This window comes from Dendrobates tinctorius, unplaced genomic scaffold (genome assembly GCF_039654945.1).
Source record: "Dendrobates tinctorius isolate UK_male_01 unplaced genomic scaffold, ASM3965494v1 ptg000092l, whole genome shotgun sequence".
Lineage (NCBI taxonomy): Eukaryota > Metazoa > Chordata > Amphibia > Anura > Dendrobatidae > Dendrobates > Dendrobates tinctorius.
Window position 1 is genome coordinate 6,532,360 of NW_027361760.1, and position 21,806 is coordinate 6,554,165.

The following is a 21,806-nucleotide window of genomic DNA, read 5'->3' on the forward strand; positions in this document are numbered from 1 at the left end:
TGCATGTAGTATATATGTGGTATATATAGTATGTATGTTGCATGCGGTATACATGTAGTATATATGTAGTATGCATGTTGCATGCATGTGGTATATATGTAGTATGCATGTAGTATGTGTGTATGTTGCATGCATGTAGTATGTATGTTGCATGTAGTATATATGTATGTTGCATGCATGTGGTATATATGTAGTATATATGTAGTATGTGTGTAGTATGTATGTATGTTGCATGCTTGTAGTATATATGTAGTATGTATGTTGCATGTAGTATATATGTATGTTGCATGCATGTGGTATATATGTAGTATGCATGTAGTATATGCAGTATGTATGTAGTGTGTATGTATGTTGCATGCATGTAGTATATATGTAGTATGTATGTTGCTTGTAGTATATATGTAGTATGTATGTTGCATGTAGTATATATGTTGTATATATGTATGTTGCATGCATGTGGTATATATGTAGTATGCATGTAGCATATATGTGGTATATATGTAGTATGCATGTTGCATGTATGTGGTATATATGTAGTATGTATGTATGTTGCATGTATGTGGTATATTTGTAGTATGTATGTATGTTGAATGCATGTAGTATATATGTTGTATGTATGTATGTTGCATGCATGTAGTATATATGTAGCATGTATGTAGTATGTATGTTGTATGTATGTAGCATGTATGTAGTATGTACAGTGGGGAAAAAAAGTATTTAGTCAGTCAGCAATAGTGCAAGTTCCACCACTTAAAAAGATGAGAGGCGTCTGTAATTTACATCATAGGTAGACCTCAACTATGGGAGACAAACTGAGAAAAAAAAATCCAGAAAATCACATTGTCTGTTTTTTTTTCATTTTATTTGCATATTATGGTGGAAAATAAGTATTTGGTCAGAAACAAGCAATCGAGATTTCTGGCTCTCACAGACCTGTAACTTCTTCTTTAAGAGTCTCCTCTTTCCTCCACTTATTACCTGTAGTAATGGCACCTGTTTAAACTTGTTATCAGTATAAAAAGACACCTGTGCACACCCTCAAACAGTCTGACTCCAAACTCCACTATGGTGAAGACCAAAGAGCTGTCAAAGGACACCAGAAACAAAATTGTAGCCCTGCACCAGGCTGGGAAGACTGAATCTGCAATAGCCAACCAGCTTGGAGTGAAGAAATCAACTGTGGGAGCAATAATTAGAAAATGGAAGACATACAAGACCACTGATAATCTCCCTCGATCTGGTGCTCCACGCAAAATCCCACCCCGTGGGGTCAGAATGATCACAAGAACGGTGAGCAAAAATCCCAGAACCACACGGGGGGACCTAGTGAATGAACTGCAGAGAGCTGGGACCAATGTAACAAGGCCTACCATAAGTAACACACTACGCCACCATGGACTCAGATCCTGCAGTGCCAGACGTGTCCCACTGCTTAAGCCTGTACATGTCCTGGCCCGTCTGAAGTTTGCTAGAGAGCATTTGGATGATCCAGAGGAGTTTGGGGAGAATGTCCTATGGACTGATGAAACCAAACTGGAACTGTTTGGTAGAAACACAACTTGTCGTGTTTGGAGTTGCATCCATCAAACACCATACCTACTGTAAAGCATGGTGGTGGAAACATCATGCTTTGGGGCTGTTTCTCTGCAAAGGGGCCAGGACGACTGATCCGGGTACATGAAAGAATGAATGGGGCCATGTATCGTGAGATTTTGAGTGCAAACCTCCTTCCATCAGCAAGGGCATTGAAGATGAAACGTGGCTGGGTCTTTCAACATGACAATGATCCAAAGCACACCGCCAGGGCAACGAAGGAGTGGCTTCGTAAGAAGCATTTCAAGGTCCTGGAGTGGCCTAGCCAGTCTCCAGATCTCAACCCTATAGAAAACCTTTGGAGGGAGTTGAAAATCCGTGTTGCCAAGCGAAAAGCCAAAAACATCACTGCTCTAGAGGAGATCTGCATGGAGGAATGGGCCAACATACCAACAACAGTGTGTGGCAACCTTGTGAAGACTTACAGAAAACGTTTGACCTCTGTCATTGCCAACAAAGGATATATCACAAAGTATTGAGATGAAATTTTGTTTCTGACCAAATACTTATTTTCCACCATAATATGCAAATAAAATGAAAAAAAAAAAACAGACAATGTGATTTTCTGGATTTTTTTTTCTCAGTTTGTCTCCCATAGTTGAGGTCTACCTATGATGTAAATTACAGACGCCTCTCATCTTTTTAAGTGGTGGAACTTGCACTATTGCTGACTGACTAAATACCTTTTTTCCCCACTGTATGTGGTATGTATTTTTTTTTTTTTTTACATTCAACACATTAGCCGGATGATGGGACTACTACTGTCCCATCATTGGCTAATGTGTCAATCACCGTCATGGTAGCAGGCATCGCCCGATGGGACTTGTAGTCCCATCGGACGATGCCTGCACAGACCCCTGCAGCCTGCACAGACCCCCGGACAGTCGGCACAGACCACCGGCAGGCCGGAACAGCCCCCCGGCAGTCCGCACAGACCCCCGGACAGTCGGCACAGACCACCGGCAGGCCGGCACTGATCCCCGGCAGGCCGGTACAGACCCCCAGCAGTCCGCAAAGACCCCCGGACAGTCGGCAAAGACCCCCGGACAGTCAGTACAGACCCCCGGCAGGCCGGTACAGACCCCCCCGGAGGGCCCGCACAGACCGCGCATCATGATAACGTCATTTCGGCAGCCAATCAGAGCCACAACAGTGGCTCATTGCATTATGGGAACTTCCGATTCCGATATCCGATATTGAAAAAATATCGGTACTCGGTATCGGGATTCCGATACAGCTTAACATCGGCCGATACCCGATATTTGCAGTATCGGAATGCTCAACACTAGACATTAGTTGTCCCATCATCCGGCTAATGTGTTGAATGCAAAAAAAAAAAACATACATACTTCATACATACTACATACTACATACATACTTCATATATACTACATTCATATAACATACATACATACATACTACATATATACTACATTCATACAGCATACATACATACTTCATATATACTACATTCATATAACATACATACATACTACATATATACTACATTCATACAGCATACATACTACATACTACACACACACTACATACATACATACTACATACATACTTCATATATACTACATTCATATAACATACATACTACATATATACTACATTCATACAGCTTACATACATACTACATACATACTACATTCATACAGCATACATACATACTACATACATACTTCATATATACTACATTCATATAACATACATACATACTACATACATACTACATATATACTACATTCATACAGCATACATACTACATACTACATATATACAACATTTATACAACATACATACTACATACATACTTCATATATACTACATTCATACAGCATACATACATACTACATACATACTTCATATATACTGCATTCATACAGCATACATACATACTACATACATACTACATATATACTACATTCATACAACATACATACTACATTTATACTACATTCATACAGCATACATACATACTACATATATACTACATTCATACAACATACATACATACCACATATATACTACATTCATACAGCATACATACATACTACATACATACAACATACATAAAACATGCTACAGATATACTACATACATACTACATCCTTACTACATACTACGTACAATACATTCATACATTCATACAATACATACATGTAGACATACAGTACATAAAACATAGAGTACATACTCACCATTACTTGTCACATTGTTCCCCGAAGCCAGTGTCATCTGTGAAAAAGATCTGAAAAAAACAAACCAACAAATTCTCCCTGTTCCGCAGAAATCCACGAGTGTCCCACGCCGATCTCCCGTGCAGAACAGCAGCATCAGCTGATGCAACCGTTCTCTAGGGGCTCCAGGAATCCAATGATGGGAGGTAGGTATCCTTCCGCACTGTATTCCTCCGCTACTGTAAAAAAAATAGTCCCTAGTCTCACTTTATGGCAAAAGCTGCCTGGGAACTTTCTCACACAGCAATGCCAAAAGTGAGACTAGGGACTATTTCTTTTACAGTGGCGGAGGAATACAGTGCGGAAGGATACCTACCTCCTGTCATTGGATTCCTGGAGCCCCTAGAGAACGGTCACATCAGCTGATGCTGCTGTTCTCCATGGGAGATCGCCATGGGACACTCGTGGATTTCTGCGGAACAGGGAGTATTTGGTGGTTTGTTTTTTTCATATTTTTTTCACAGATGACACTGGCTTTGGGAAACAATGTGACAAGTAATGGTGAGTATATACTGTATGTCTATATGTATGTACTGTATGAATGTATTGTATGTAGTATGTATGTAGCATGTATGTAGTATATCTGTAGCATGTTTTATGTATGTATGTAGTATGTATGCTGTATGAATGTAGTATATATGTAGTATGTATGTATGAATGTAGTATATATGTAGTATGTATGTAGTATATCTGTAGCATGTTTTATGTATGTTGTATATATGTAATATGTATGTATGCTGTATGAATGTAGTATTTATGTAGTATGTATGTTGTATGAATGTAGTATATATGTAGTATGTATGTAGTATGTATGTTGTATGAATGCAGTATATATGTAGTATGTATGTATGTTGTATGAATGTAATATATATGTAGTATGTATGTAGTATGTATGTTGTATGAATGTTCTATATATGTAGTATGTATGTATGCTGTATGAATGTAGTATGTATGTATGTATGAATGTTGTATATATGTAGTATGTATGTTGTATGAATGTTGTATATATGTAGTATGTATGTATGTATGTATGAATGTAGTATATATGTAGTATGTATGTAGTATATCTGTAGCATGTTTTATGTATGTTGTATGTATGTAATATGTATGAATGTGGTATGTATGTAGTATGTATGTAGTATGTATGTTGTATGAATGTAGTATATATGTAGTATGTATGTTGTATGAATGCAGTATATATGTAGTATGTATGTATGTTGTATGAATGTAATATATATGTAGTATGTATGTAGTATGTATGTTGTATGAATGCTCTATATATGTAGTATGTATGTATGCTGTATGAATGTAGTATGTATGTATGTATGTATGAATGTTGTATATATGTAGTATGTATGTTGTATGAATGTTGTATATATGTAGTATGTATGTATGTATGCTGTATGAATGTAGTATATATGTAGTATATATGTAGTATGTATGTATGTTGTATGAATGTAGTATATATGTAGTATGTATGTATGCTGTATGAATGTGGTATATATGAAGTATGTATGTATGCTGTATGAATGTATTATATATGTAGTATGTATGTATGTTGTATGAATGTACTATATATGAAGTATGTATGTAGTATGTATATGTATGTGTTTGGTTTTTTTACATTCAACACATTAGCCGGATGATGGGACTACTACTGTCCCATCATTGGCTAATGTGTCAATCACTGTCATTGTAGCAGGCATTGCCAGATGGGACTTGTAGTCCCATCGGACGATGCCTGCACACAAACACAGACCCCCGGCAGGCCCGTACAGACCGCCGGCAGCCGGCACAGACCCCCCGGCAGCCGACACAGACCCCCTGCAGGCCCGTACAGACCCCAGCAGGCCCGTACAGACCGCCGGCAGCCCGCACAGACCCCCGGCAGGCCCGCACAGACTGCATCATGATGCGCACAGACTAGGCATCATGATGACATCATTTCAGCAGCCAATCACAGCCACATCAGTGGCTCATTGCATTATGGGAACTTCCGATTCCGGTATCCGATATTGAAAAAATATCAGTACTCGGTATCGGAATTCCGATACAGCGAATATCGGCCGATACCCAATATTTGCAGTATCGGAATGCTCAACACTAGGCACGGAGTAATAAGGCAGGAGACAAAGAAAGTCACTTTAGTATTTACTGTAGTTCAGGTGCAGTTCAGAGGAGATATTACAACTTTCATCAGGTTACAGTCTGCTCTGGAGAATAGGAGTTATCTTTCTCTTTGCTTTGACTCAGTGTACCTCCTGCTATTCTAATCCCTTCTGGGACCAAGGCTTTCTGGAGTTTAGAACTTCCCAGTATTACCTTTACTCACGGTGTATTTCGCCTTCAGCAACTTGCAGTTTGAATCCTTTGTGATGCAGCTCAAGTTCCCACTTGCAGTGTCCTTCACTGATTCCAGGTTACTGCCATATTTCTGAAAGCATGGATGGTCTAGGGGCTAGTTCCTTGCTTTTTAGATCTTACTCCTGGATCAGCCACATGTCATCATGGCGTCCAAGAGTTCTTCCTCCTTCTTCACACACTGAGAACAGCTCGGCCCCTCCCCCTCCCAGTTAGGGTATGTCTGCAAAAGCTCTTAGCTTCAGACAAATGAGGGAATGAGGCAAATTGTGTGTGTGTCTAGCAGAGAAAGCATAACTCCCATTGCTCACAAAACACATACAGAACAGTACATATTTAACCCTTTTTGTGGCGATAAAGACGCAGGGCACCACATTGCCCCCTAGTTAAAGGTAGCACGTCCTCGAGCTACACAAGGTACATAAGCATACAACAAATGACATATTTAACTTGAGTATGGGTAAACATTCCTAGTAACTGAGTTGAGTCGTGGATTACAGCCCATAACCACTTCTGATTGTTTGGATCGTCACTGAGTGCAGCTGCAGGGCACACAGGCCATAATAGAAATTCACTGCACTGGCTGTTTTAGATTGCTTCCTGCCAAGGTACGATGAACAGTTTTTCTTCTCAAGTTGAAGAGTCTGTACAAGAGTTCTTGTAGTAGAAAAAGGCATAATAACTAGTAAAATCTCACATTAGTCCATGTGGGCAACAATTTCTTTAACATTTTCAATAACGTTACCTAAAGCAAAGTTCAATGTTAGTACAACTCAAAAACAAATTATTGATCTTAGAATATTTTACAAATCATTTCTATAAATCATTTCTATAGCGAAAAGGGTTTTGGCCCTGTGTGCTATGCTGTGATCTGCGCACGATAGGAATACTAGGCAGCTTCCTACAAATCTTTGAACCTACCATGGGTACAACAGGTTCACTGCTGACTGTTTTCTGATTCTTCCTCATGCACAGCGTTAGTGGTTGGAATTAGCGATTCATTGCTTCCAGAACAATTTGGTATCTCTGGTAAAGACCTTTGTGGGAACACCATCATTGGAACTACCACTGCATTGTTAACTTGTGGCCAAGAACTAGGGAATTCACCTAGAACAGTGCGAATCTTGGTATCAGTCTTTTCCTTTAGCTGAGAGTCTTCCTTAGTCTCAACTCTTTCACGTAGTTGTGCTGGACATACTTTCAGATTGTCTCTGGATATGGTGGTAGACGTTTTCCCGCCGTCTTTGGAGGTGGTACACAATTTGCTGTTGTCAGAGCTAGATGGTTGAATAGTGTAAGGCTGAGCCTCCCATTGGTCATCTAACTTGTGGTTTCTTCTCTTTTTCTTCTATAATAAAACTAGGAAACAGAAAAGCGCAATAGGGTCTTATCTGGTGGACAATTGAATAGATATAGTAAAGGTCTACTCACCCTTTCCAGGAAAGGCATAAGCATATAAACCTGCTGTCAGCCTGCTGCACGCCCGAAGGTCCACTGCGTGACCTCCAATACGAATCCTTAAGGATAAAATGTTATTCTCGGGCTTACTGTGCGCTGCTTGACCAGGATAAAATCACCACAATGTGAGAAATTTAACCATTTAATTCCCAACGCGTTTCAAAGTGTGAACCACTTCTTCATCAGGGGATGACATAAGGCTTTATGTCATCCCCTGATGAAGAAGTGGTTCACACTTTGAAACGCGTTGGGAATTAAATGGTTAAATTTCTCACATTGTGGTGATTTTATCCTGGTCAAGCAGCGCACAGTAAGCCCGAGAATAACATTTTATCCTTAAGGATTCTCTTTTTCTTCAGCACTTGTTCACCTATTGGTAAGGTGGTTGCTACAGCATGTCTATTAAAGTTCCTTTCCTGTTTTTGCCTAGCTTTCGCAAGACTTTCCTCTACACATTGTTGAACTTTCTGATACTGCAGTTGTCTTTCCATATTCCAATCAGCATCCAATTGGCTGGATATGGTTTCAAGAGTTAGGACTCCCATATCCAGGTCGATGGGGAGTTTACCTGGCCGTGCACGCATCAAGTAAGCTGGGGCACATCCTGTTGCACTGGTTAGGATATGGTTGTACATTTCAATCAAATCAGGCAATTTCTCAGGCTCCTTTCTTCAAGTGGTAGGATTTGCAATAAATTGATCACCGGATGATTTAGTTTTTCGCAAAGACCGTTGCCTTGTAGATGGTATGGTGTAGTTCTGATCTTTTTACATCCATAGAGGGAGCAAAATTCTTGAAAGACTTCTGCTTTGAATGCTGGATCTCTGTCTATCAGAACTTGATCTGGGTAGCCATGGGGTCTGCAGAAATATTCTTGGAATGCCTTTGCAGCTGTTCTTGCTGTTTGGTCTTTCACCGGAATGACCACTAGGAAACGGGAATAGTGATCCACTATTGTTAAGGCATAGGTATACCCTGATCGGCTTGGGGTTAGTTGCATGTGATCTAGGGCCACCAGTTCCAAAGGTTGTTTAGTGATGATGGGCTTCAAGGGGGCCCTTTGATTGGCAGAATTCTTTTTTCTGAGGTTACATGGGCCGCATTCCCTACGCCACTGTTCAACAGACCATCTAATACCTGTCCAGAAGAAACGGTCGTGGATGACTACTTCCAGCTTTTTCCAACCAAAGTGTCCCACTTGATTGTGATAAGCTTCCAAGACCATGGGAACATCCTTTCTGGGGACCACGATCTGCCAAACCAGTTCATGCGTATATGGGTTAATAGCTCTTCGGATCAGCTTGCCTTCATAAAGGAACAGCTTCTTTCTCTCTTTCCACAACTGGACATCCGAAGGCACATCAGGACCTGGGGTGAATCTTCTCCAAGGAGTTCTTTGATCATACATGTAGCCGGGTCACTGCTCTGCATCTCTGCCCAACCATGGTGAGGTAGCAGATTAATGGAAACTTCATGAGCCGCAAGACTTCTCCCTGTCATGTGGTTTGAGTCTTGGGAGGCACCGTGGCGGTGGAATGCCGCATCTCTATTTCTTCCAGGTCTTCTTGATCTTCTGTTGAATGAGGAGCATTTGGCATATGGGACAAAGCATCAGCATTGGCATTTTTAATGCCAGCTCGGTGTTTAATGACGAACTCATAATTGGACAACCGAGCCATCCATCTTTGCTCCAAGGCGCCGAGCCTGGCGGTTTCCAGATGGGTTAACGGATTGTTGTCCGTATAGATGGTAAATTTGGATGAGGTCAAATAGTGCTTGAACCTCTTGGTCACTGCCCAAACGATAGCCAAGAATTCTAGCTTGAAGGAGCTATAGTTAGTAGGGTTCCTCTCAGTAGGATGAAGCTTCCGACTGGCATAAGCACTGACTTTCTCCTTACCCTGCTGCACTTGAGATAAGACAGCTCCTAACCCAACATTGCTGGCATCGGTGTGCAGGATAAATGGCTGATCGTAGTCTGGATACGCTAAGATCTCTTCCAGTAAGTGCTTGCTTAAGACTGTTGAATGACTCATCCAACCTAGCATTCCACTCAATCAGGGGAATTTTGCCTCTGGCTTTTTTGTATTGGCCAACTAGATCTTGAAGAGGGGCTGCCAATTTAGTAAAGTCTTTGATAAAGCGTCTGTAGTACCCCACTAGGCCTAGGAATTGTCTGACCTCTTGGATGTTGGTGGGTACAGTCACTTTGTCTGGGTCGGGTGCTACTCCTTCTGAACTCACGGCATGGCCTAAATACTGCACTTTGGGCTTTAGGAGATGACATTTAGATGGTTTTACCTTTGAGCCAAAGCTGGACAATGCCTTCAAGACCTCTGCCAGGTGTTGCAGATGTTCCTAATAAGTCCTGGAATATACAATCACATCATCCAACTACAATAGCAGTCTCAAAGTTCATATGGCCCAGGCAACATTCCATGATTCTCTGAAAGGTTCCAGGAGCACTGCTCAGTCTGAATGGCATGTAATTAAACTCACATAGCTCCATTGGGGTAGTGAACAGTTTTTTCTTTGTCTGCCTCAGCAAAATGAACCTGCCAGTACCCACTGGTTAAGTCCAAAGTGAGGAAGTACCTAGCTGATTTAATGCTGCTAGTGACTCCTCTACGCGCGGTAAGTGGTATGCATCTTTGTGAGTGATTTTGTTAAGTTGTCTGTAATTTACACACATGCGCATTGTACCGTCTTTCTTTTTGACTAACACCAGGGGAGCTGCCTAAGGACTGTAGCTATCCCTGATTACCCCTGCTTGTTTAATTTCTTTTAGCATACCTTTTGCACACTGATAATGACCTGGAGGTACAGGACGATGCCTCTCTTTGATAGGTGGGTGATCTCCTGTGGGGATGTTATGTTGAAACCCTTTTACCTGCCCAAAATCCAAGGGATGCTTACTGAAAACCCTCTCGTATTCTTGCACCGCCTGCTGCACTCCATTTTTCTCAAGTACAGTAGTGCAGTCAGTGCCAATATGTATCTTTTGGAACCATTCCTCCATCTGAACAGAAGAGCCATTGCCATCCGTCGCTTCTGACGGAGTCAAGGGTTCTACAGCCTGAATATCGCAAGTTTCCTCCTCTCCACAGTTCAGAACACATACCGGAATCCTGCCCCTTTTAACATCAACATTTCCCCTGACCATCAGCACAGTATGTCTGCTATCTGAGTAGACTGGTTCAAGGAGAGCTTGGTAGTCCTGTCCTCTGATGCCGATGGCTGCTCTACACCAGAGGAGGGTTTCACTCCCAGGGGGAAGCATAATGGAGTAGGGATCACTCACCCTTACACTACCAATCTCTCCACCAGTTAACACCACCTGCTGTTGCTGCGCAAGGGCCTTGATATCTTTATTGAGGGCATGCTGTTCTTTGTACGGGGCCGACTCGGCTATGTCTTTCAAAATGGTGATGACCTCACTTAAACAATTTTCAATCACATTTGTGCCCAATGTTATGATAGGTGGACACTCTCCTCTTTCCACCTCTACCACCACAAGACCTTGAGCTTTGAGCTCCACCTTCCCCACTTTAATGACAACCTTTTTGTACCTCATCTGTGTCAGAGGTTGACCATTACTTGCCATCAGGAACAATGGATCTGACAGGCGCAGCTCTTCTACTTTCATTTCTCCCTTCTCACCAGATTTTCAGGAAACCCCCTCCCTCTAGATAGTCTCCTGGCTCTAGCTGCTGTGTGAAACCTGATACCACAGTTGGTCTGCAGAGCTTCAGGAAGGAAGATAAAGCTGTGCTGGCTTTTCAGGCTCATTGGTCCCGAACACATCACACTTTATAAGGTTGGTATGTAATGTTTTTAGTCATTACAATTGTTTATTTAGCTTGTTTTATGAATGGATAGAGAAAGGTTTGTGGATATTTCATATAAATAAGGCAGATTTTCTTACAAATAAAAGTGTACTTCTCAGGAGTTTTGAAATTTGTGCATATCAAAGTTATTACTTTTATGTTGAGTAAATGGGTTTGTTTTGCACCTGATAATGTGTAGCCTCTTTTTACATCACTATGAAGGTCTCTGATCACTTTTAGATCACTGAAATTGAGAAAATTAGATATTCTAGGCATTTTTCTAGCCTGCGCTTGACAGGCACATTGTTCCATTACGAGTTAGTGTGAATATTGTTCCTGACAGAGGGTTAAAGACAAGTTACCATCAGGAAGTTGGGTGAAATCAGTCTCAGTCCAATATCTTTGGTACAGTGTGTGAGGCATTGTGGTTACCTGTGATCCAGTGTCCACGAGGGCGGTGAAGGGGATACCATCCACTAACACGGTATAAGTGGACGTCCTCTAACATACCTGTTTCTTCAGTTCGTTGGACCAGATTGTCTTACTCTTGGGGGGGTGGTCCTTGGCCCCAGGGGTTGCCCATTTAAAGGACATACTCTTTCGATATGATCCACCTTTTTGCAGATGGGTCTCCCAGAAGAATCAAATTGGTCCATTGTTCTCCTGCCGTGTGAGTCAGTCATCGCTGATGTTGTGGCATCCTCTTTGGCCGTCGCCATGGGAGATCATCTGGGCTTGATGCTAGTTGGATCCTCTCTGTGGGGGAATAAGTCTGGAGAGTCTCAACAGTTTTACTTAGACCAGCCATATTTTTAGTCAGTTCCTGTACTTGCAGCCATAAATCTGCAATAGAATCATCAACTGGAGTTTGCACATGCTGTACTGCAGGCACCTGGGGTGACGATACTGACCCCTGGTGGTATGTAACTGCTGGATGTTTAACTGGCTCAGTGCAGACATAGGTAGATTCTCATAAGATATGGATGGATCTGTCCTTAAACTGAGCAAAGTCCACGTCAGGGTTCTGTAATGACATCATGCGAAGTTGTGCCTTACTGGAGTCAGAAAGACGACCTTCAATAAACTCTTCTTTCAGCATTTTGTTCTCATCTCTTACACTGACTGGATCAATTTGTTTGATGGCCTGCAGCACCTCCTGCAGGTTAAGGGCATAGTCTCTAACAGTGTCCTGTGACTTCTGTCTGCAGCTGAAAAATCGCATCTTTATTTCTGAAGCAGTACGGGTGTCAAAAGTATCCTTTAATTTAGCAAAAATGTCTTTTACAGTCTTTTTATCAGTCTCTGGCCAAGATTTAAATTCTCTCCGAGCAGCGCCACTGAGCTGACTTGTAAGTATACTGACTTTCTGCTCCTCTGACATAGGGTAAATTTCAAACATGCTGCGCAGGTTCCCTTTAAAGTCACTTAAGGTGTGCGATTCGCCATTGTACTGTGGCAGCCATGTTGCACCCGGTATATAAGGCATGGTGAGAGGCAATATGGGAGCAGCAGCTGCTGCACCCTGAGTGTCGCCAGGATTAGACATCTTCCCCCCCTAGTTAACCTTTGCAGGGGTGCGACTCACCATTTCAGTTGCTGCAGGTGGTTGCTCCTGTAGGACTTTAGTCATGCACGGTAATCCTGTTCGAATTTTGTTCGTGACACCAAAAATGACACGCCTGAGGGGCCGTGGGGTAATCGGCACCGAGCCCGTTAACTTCAATGGGAGATGTCACAGCGGCGGTGACGCGGTCCGTGGCCTGAGGCGGTCATGTAAAAGGGGTAGAATTTGATGGGGATAAAGTTTATGTAGTGATTCGTGATACCAGTTGGAGTGATCGACTGTAGTATAGCCGACACTGCAGATGATCCCTGAGGGAGTAGATGGTGATGGCAGTGCATATGTTAAAACCATCTCCAACCAGGGCAGGTCCCCCAGAGATGGTGATGCAAGTAGAAGGCACGGAGTAATAAGGCAGGAGACAAGGAAAGTCACTTTAGTATTTACTGTAGTTCAGGTGCAGTTCAAAGGAGATATTACAACTCTCATGAGGTTATTGTCTGCTCTGTAGAATGGGAGTTATCTTTATCTTTGCTGTGACTCAGTGTACCTCCTGCTATTCTAATCCCTTCTGGGACCAAGGCTTTCTGGAGTTTAGAACTTCCCAGTATTGCCTTTACTCACTGTGTATTTCGCCTTCAGCAACTTGCAGTTTGAATCCTTTGTGACGCAGCTCAAGTTCCCACTTGCAGTGTCCTTCACTGATTCCACGTTACTGCGGTATTTCTGAAGGAAAACACCTTTCTGCTGGTTGTGTAATCCCACGCAGTCTCTCAGCTTACCACCCAGCTCTGAAAGCATGGATGGTCTAGGGGCTGGTTCCGTGCTTTTTAGCTCTGACTCCTGGATCAGCCACATGTCATCATGGCGTCCAAGAGTTCTTCCTCCTTCTTCACACACTGAGAACAACAGCTCGTCCCCTCCCCCTCCCCCTTCCAGTTAGGGTATGTCTGCAAAAGCTCTCAGCTTCAGACAAATGAGGTAATGAGGCAAATTGTGTGTGTGTCTAGCAGAGAAAGCATAACTCCCATTGCTCACAAAACACATACAGAACAGTACACATTTAACCCTTTTGTGGTGATAGACACAGGGCGCCACAGTACCATATGGTTCCAGAGATACCGGCATTTTTATTTAGTTGTACCATTTTATAGTCTTTACAAGGAGGTGTTGCGCATAGGGTAATAATACGCTCTATACAGTGGGTACAGAAAGTATTGAGACCCCTTTAAATGTTTCACTCTTCGTTTCATTGCAGCCATTTGGTAAATTAAAAAAAAAGTTATTTTTTTCTCATTAATGTGCACTCTGCACCCCAACTTGCCTTAACAAAAATCATAAATGTAGAAATTTTTGCAAATTTTCCCCTTAATGACCCTAGCTTTTTTCGTTTTTCACTCCCCTTCTTCCCAGAGCCATTACTTTTTTATTTTTCTGTCAATATGGCCATGTGAGGGCTTATTTTTTGTGGGACGAGTTGTACTTTTTAAAAACATAGTAACATAGTTAGTAAGGCCGAAAAAAGACATTAGTCCATCCAGTTCAGCCTATAAAATTCTGTCAGAATAAATCCCCAGATCTACGTCCTTCTAAAGAACCTAACATCATTGGTTTTGGCATGTCATGACATGGTGAAACATGGTGGTGGCAGCATCATGCTATGGGGGTGTTTTTCAGATGTAGGGACAGGATGACAGGTTGCAATTGAATGAAACATGAATGTGGGAAACGTGAAAAAACAGAACATGGGAAAAAAATTCCAAGTGTGGTGAAATTGTAAAACAAGTGCAATCTCACACAAATTTTTTGTTTGGCTTTTTTTCTAGGTTCATTAAATGCTAAAACTGACGTACCATTATGATTCTCCAGGTCATTACAAGTTCATAGACACCAAACATGTCTAGGTTCTCTTTTATATAAGTGATAATAAAGTTCCAAACTTTGCTAAAAAAAAAAAAAAAAAAATTGCACCATTTTCCCATACCCATAGTGTCTCCATTTTTCGTGATCTCGGGTTGGGTGAGGGATTATTTTTTGTGCACCGAGATGATGCTTTTAAGAATACCATTTATGTGCAGATACGATAATTTGCAATGCAATGTCACAGCGACCAAAAAAAATCGTAATTCTGGCGTTTTAATTTTTTTCCCCTCTACGCCATTTAGCGATCGGGTTAATGCTTTCTTTTATTGATTGGGCGATTCTGAATGCGGCGATACCTAATATGTGTATGTGTGATTTTTTTTTTTTATTTTATTTTGAATGGGGCGAAAGAGGGGTGGTTTAAACTTTTACATTTTTTTATTTTTTTCATATTTTTAAAAACATTTTTTTTAATTTTGGCATGCATCAATAGCTTCCATGGGAGGCTAGAAGCTGCCATAGCCGGATCGGCTCTGCTACATATAGGCGACGAGCAGATCACCTATGCTATACCGTGTGGCGCTCATAGCAATCCAGCATCAACAACCACTCACTTACAATCATGTAACGGGGGTCAGTGACGCGCGTATTTCCGGCCCGGCGGCCGGAAGCGCTTGTTAAATGCCGCTGTCAGCATTTGACAGCGGCTTTTAACTAGTTAATAGGCGCAGGTGGATCACAATTCCACCTGTACCTATTGTGGGCATATGTCAGCTGTTCAAAACAGCTGACATGTCCCAGCTTTGATGCGGGCTCACTGCTGGAGCCCTCGTCAAAGCGGGGGATCTGACCTTGGACGTACTATCCTGTCCGAGGTCAGAAAAGGGTTAAAAAAGAAAAACTGAAATATCACATGGTCATAAGTATTCAGACCCTTTGCTCAGTATTGAGTAGAAGCACCCTTTTGAGCTAGTACAGCCATGAGTCTTCTTGGGAATGATGCAACATGTTTTTCACACCTCTGGGGATCCTCTGCCATTCTTCCTTGCAGATCCTCTCCAGTTCCATCAGGTTGAATGATGAACATTGGTGAACAGCCATTTTCAGGTCTCTTCAGATAGCCTCAATTGGGTTTAGGTCAGGCCTCTGGCTGGGCCAGTCAAGAATGATTACAGAGTTGTTCTGAAGCCACTCCTTTGTTATTTTAGCTGTGTGCTTAGGGTCATTGTCTTGTTGGAAAGTGAACCTTCGACCAGATCTGAGGTCCAAAGCACTCTGGAAGAGGTTTTCATCCAGGATATTTCTGTACTTGGCCACATTCATGTTTCATTCAATTGCAACCTGTCGTCCTGTACCTGCATCTGAAAAACACCTCCATAGCATGACGCTGCCACCATCATGTTTCACTGTTGGGATTGTACTGGGCAGGTGATGAGCAGTGCCTGGTTTTCTCCACACACACCGCTTAGAATTATCACTAAAAAGTTCTATCTTCATCTCATCAGACCAGAGAATCTTATTTCTCATAGTCTGGAAGTCCTTCATGTGTTTTTTAGCAAACTCTCTACGCGAGCTTTCATATATCTGGCACTGATGAGAGACTTCCTTCAGGCCATTCTGCTATAGAGGCCTGACTGGTGGAGGGCTGCAGTGATAGTTGACTTAGTGGAACTTTCTCCCCTCTCCCTACTGCATCTCTGGAGCTCAGCCACAGTGATCTTGGGGTTTTTCTTTACCTCTCTCCCATGATTGCTCAGTTTGGCTGGACAGCCAGGTCTAGGGAGACTTCTGGTGTTCCCAAACTTCTTCCATTTAAGGATTATGGAGGCCACTGTGCTCTTTGGAACCTTGAGTACTGCAGAAATTCTTTTGTAACCTTGGCCAGATCTGTGCACGGCCACAATTCTGTCTCTGAGCTCCTTGGCCAGTTCCTTTGACCTCATGATTCTCATTTGGTCTGACATGCACTATGAGCTGTGAGGTCTTATATAGACACGTGTGTGCCTTTACAAATCAAATCCTATCAGTTAAATTAAACACAGCTGTACTCCAATGAAGGAGTAGAACCATCTCAATGAGGATCGCAAGTAAATGGACAGCATGTCACTTAAATCTGAGTGTCTAAGTGAAGGGTCTGAATACTTATGACCATGTCATATTTCAGTTTATTTTCTTTTTTAATAAATTTGCAAAAATTTATACATTACTGTTTTTTTCAGTCAAGATGGGGTGCAGATTGTACATTAATGAGAAAAAAATGAACTTTTTTGAATTTGCCAAATGGCTGCAATGAAACAAAGAGTGAAAGATTTCAAGGGGTCTGAATACTTTCCGTACTCACTGTATAATCTCTAGTGTGGGGCACTGGCTCACAGGATTCCTGAGGGACATGTTTTTAGACTGCTCTTTGTTGTAGCTTCAATAAAAGAGTATTTTATTTGCTGCAGCTTATGAGGCCATTGGCAAAATGTGTGCCATATGTGAGTAGTGGCAGGTTTCAGTTTTGTTCTATTGATTTTTTTTGTACTGATCTTCTTGAACTATTCTATATATAGAGCATTTCCCATATTTGCCTTGCCCCCCTCAAGCAAGAAGCCCAGTAAGTGACCCAGCACTGGAATTAGTGTGTCTCTATTTTATGCTGATCTTAAATTGGTAAGCATGGACCTGCTGACAGAATCGCTTTACCATGGTAAGTAAGGGTAGATGATCTTCTACCACAATAAATTGTAAAAAGACAACATTAAAGAGATACAAAAAAAGCACAATATGTATTATAAAACCTTAGTAGACGTTAGAGTGCTTTTTTTGGGGGGTATTACCTGATTATCATGTGAGATGTTCAATCATATCAGTGGGTCTCATGGCTTATGAAATTATTATTTAGGATTAACTGGAAACGCACTGTGATCAAACTATGCAGCTGTGTTGCTGTATTACTGTTTTTCATAACTGATGCATTCTAGAAGTGGGTATTAATAATATAGCCAACCAATTAGTCAATTAAGACATTATTTTAACAGATTTCATTTTTTTTTCGCCAGGACCATTTGAAGATGCTTTAAAACTTCATGAATCCAGTTTATCAGTGTCCCAAAAATTAGAAGATCAGTGGCCAAGTCCTCCAACTAGGAGAGCGCCGGTTGCCCCCACAGAAGAACAATTGAAAGGAGAACCATGGTACCAGGGTAAAATGAGCAGGAGGGAAGCAGAGAAGCTTCTCCAAAGAGATGGTGACTTCTTGGTTAGAGACAGCATTACTAATCCAGGCCAGTATGTCCTGACCGGCATGCACAGAGGACAGCCTAAACATCTCCTGTTGGTAGATCCTGAAGGAGTGGTAAGGAATGCTTTATTTGTGTTTGGTGCTCCTTAACATCCAGGTATCTATCTCTAGCCTCAGATGTCTTTTTCCTGACTTTTTATCTCTATCTATCTGTGCCATCTTTACCACTGGCAATTTTGGGTTTTGTGTAACACAAATTTACTTGGATGGTTTCTGAAAAAATCATGACAGTTGACATGTATGTCCCTAGGTGATTGCGAGTCTATCTTTCCACAACATGCTGAAATGCAGTCACCATAAATAATATGTAATATATAATGAGCTGATTAATTTTGCCTAAATCTCATTCTCATTAAGTATAATCATTTTTCCATTCATTTTTCCATTCTTTGACATGAGTGTGAGTGTCATCTGTAAATAACAAAAGACTGACTGGCAATCAAAGCTAATGTGAAAAGGTGCATATTAGGAGCAGCCACCTCCATATACAGGATACAAAAGAAGTTGCTCTTTGTCATACTAAATTATGTAGATATGGAATATATGAAATATGAATAGCAATACTGCTCTGGATAATAAGAAAAAATTGAGACGCTTAGCACACAACTTGGCCAATTTATTTGCATGAATTGGCCAAATTATATGCTAAGCGTCTCAATTTTTTCTTATTATCCAGAGCAGTATTGCTATTCCTATTTCATATATTCCATGTCTGTATGCTTTAGCACGACAGAGTGTAACTTCGTTTGTATAATGAGTGCCATCTGCGTCATATTTGCCTTGCAGAGTGCAGCAAGACCAGTACAAAGGATTCTTCTTGCTGCTCCGTGCTAGAGGAGGATATCTGGCAACACGGAGCAGAGGACAAAATGATCAATCCTCCATGAACAAAAAGGAAGCTTTTTTGGTTATACAGCAGAACCCATCATAGTCTGTGTCTAATGACACGTGCCTGCTTTAACCAATCATGTGCTTCCTCTTAGTGAAGGATAGTGATAGCAGCCTGGCTCTTTTTTGATCTGCATCATTTGTCTCTGAAGAACTGGCTCTTTTGGATCCCAAATGGATTCTTATTTAATATATGTTCATCAGAAAGTGAACACATTTTTAAGATAAACTCACTGCAGTCCAAATTGGTCACAACCATCTACAGCCAGCCAATAACAGAGACTTTTACAGGCTGGGGTTTTAGTCACATTGGCAGCCAAACACCATTATTTTGTCTCCAGTGAGACCTATTCAGAAACTGCAAGTGGCTTTCACTGGTATGTCGGATTCCATTTTTCAGGTCGGCTCTTTGGGTCATATCAATAACAAAAGACCCATCACTATTGTAGGAGTGGGTGCCTAGCTGGCAGATGGAGAAAAATGTTGTAGCAGATCCAGAAAAGTTAGATTTAAAGGGCATTTGTCAGTAGATTCAACCCTCCTAAACTGACTATATGGGTTGTTTGTCATAGGAAGCTGAAGAAAATGATATCTTGATATCTGCAATCTGAAGTCTTATTCCAAAGATATCCATGTTTTTCTTAAGATATAAATGAGCTGTTTAGGGCTATGGGTCAGACACTGATCTTTTGAGAATCTGCATCCAGATCTTGTTTTAAATGAGATGGCATTACTAGTGTGAGTCATGTAGATCAAGAGATTAGATTGTCAGTTATTACTTGTCTCTTACTGGTAACATCCCCTTTCACTAAAAATAAGCTGTGGAGGCAAATTCTCATACAGATCAGTGTCCGGCTCATAGATGTTAACAGCTCATTTACATATTAGAAAAACATGGAGTTCTTGGCAATAAGACATCAGATTGCAGACATCAAGATATAATTTTATTAACCCTTCTATGACCTACATGCCCACACAGATACTTAGGAGGGTTGATTTTTTTTTTTACAAATTCCCTTTAACACCTTTACCCCAAGGGTGGTTTGCATGTTGATGACCAGGCCAATTTTTGCAATTCTGACCACTGTCCCTTTATGAGGTAATGACTCTGGAATGCTTCCATGAATCCCGGTGATTCTGATGCTGTTTTCTCGTGACATATTGTACTTCATGACAGTGGTAAAATTTATTTGCTATGACTTGCGTTTATTTGTGAAAAAAATGGAAATTTGGCAAAATTTTTGAAAATTTTGCAATTTTCCAACTTTGAATTTTCACGCCCTTAAATCACAGAGATATGTCATACAAAATACTTAATAATTAACATTTCCCACATGTTTACTTTACATCAGCACAATTTTTCAACCCAAGTTATTTTTGCTAGGAATACTGATGAGCGAGCATGCTCATCACTACTCGTTACTTGGACAAATATCGCTGTACTCGCTGTACTTGGCGAGCACCAAGCATTTCCGGGATTATTCAGTGGGAGCTCAGGTCCCCGCCCTGCATTTTTGGCGCTCTTTAGAGCGCCAATCAACATGCAGGGATTGTCTGCCATGTACTGTAATGCCACAGCCATCTTTGTTGTGGTATTACAGTGATTGGCTGGCCGCACAGTGTTATCAGGTCTATATCAGACCTGTCGCCGCCTTGCTCGGCCCAGTCGCCTCCGGAATCAGACAGTGTAGGGAGAGCTGCTGCTGAGATAGGGAGGGATTTGTTCTTTTATTAGTTAGTGTGGGTATACCATCATTGAATCCACATATCCTGCTAAACCAGCAGTCCTTCTAAGGACTAATTATGGGGTATATAGATTGCAATGCTAGATAGGCAGGGAGTGTGTGTGCGTATATACACATCAGCCACAAGTCATGAAGGCACTGTATGTGGGTATATAGATATCATTGCATACATCAAGAGGGTCCATTCCATTACTGTTTGCTGCTGCTGCTGCTGACTATTACATATTTTGACCGTATATATATATATATAGATATATATAGATATATATATATATATAGCCCCAGTTATCAGTGGGCAGGAATAATTTTTTTGGCATCTTGATCCTGATTATTTTATTCCAAAGCAATCCAAAGCTCCCTTTTTTCTACATTTGCTTGTTGACACAGCAGAATACAGCCAGAGCCTTTTCATAGCACAATGTAATAATCCAGCTATTTTAAATGGGGTTGCCCATCCCAGCCATTACATCTGAGTGCACAGAAATTTCTGACATTTTTTTGGTACTGTTAAATTTTTTTTTGAGTGTCATATTGAATTTCTTGACATCATTTTGCTGCCCAAAAAATGCTTAGCTGCCAAAAAAATATTTAGCTACGGGGCAGATATTTTACACCATCTTTTGTCCGCCACACGGATTGCATATCATTGCGCTCAAAATTGTGTCATTTCAGGCCTCAATAGACTATTTTTTCTTGTGTCTTGTCTTAGCCTACTTGTTGACACAATTTAGCTGGGCAAAAAAATAAAAAAATACAGACCACATATTCAACAATTTGGTATCAGGCCTCCATTCTACTGTATTTGCTGTCTGTTACCCGAGGTCTATACACTATTTTGGGGTAAAAAATGAATATATACAGGCCACATATTGAACAGTCTGGTATCTCTGTCAGATGCCTTATCTATCTGTGGGCAACAAATTATGGCATTTCAGGCCTACATTCTACGGTTTTTGCTGTGTCTTACCCTAGTTATTG

At 41.3% G+C, this 21,806-nt stretch overlaps 1 protein-coding gene across 1 annotated transcript in view; it reads left to right on the plus strand.

Annotated features, from left to right (window-relative positions):
* SHC2 (SHC adaptor protein 2) overlaps positions 1–21,806 on the plus strand; it is a 486,073-nt gene that overhangs the window by 347,671 nt on the left and 116,596 nt on the right. Inside the window, exon 11 of the mRNA XM_073586301.1 lies at positions 17,954–18,249. Coding sequence (XP_073442402.1) covers positions 17,954–18,249 — 296 coding nt within the window. The remainder of the gene's footprint in view (positions 1–17,953; positions 18,250–21,806) is intronic.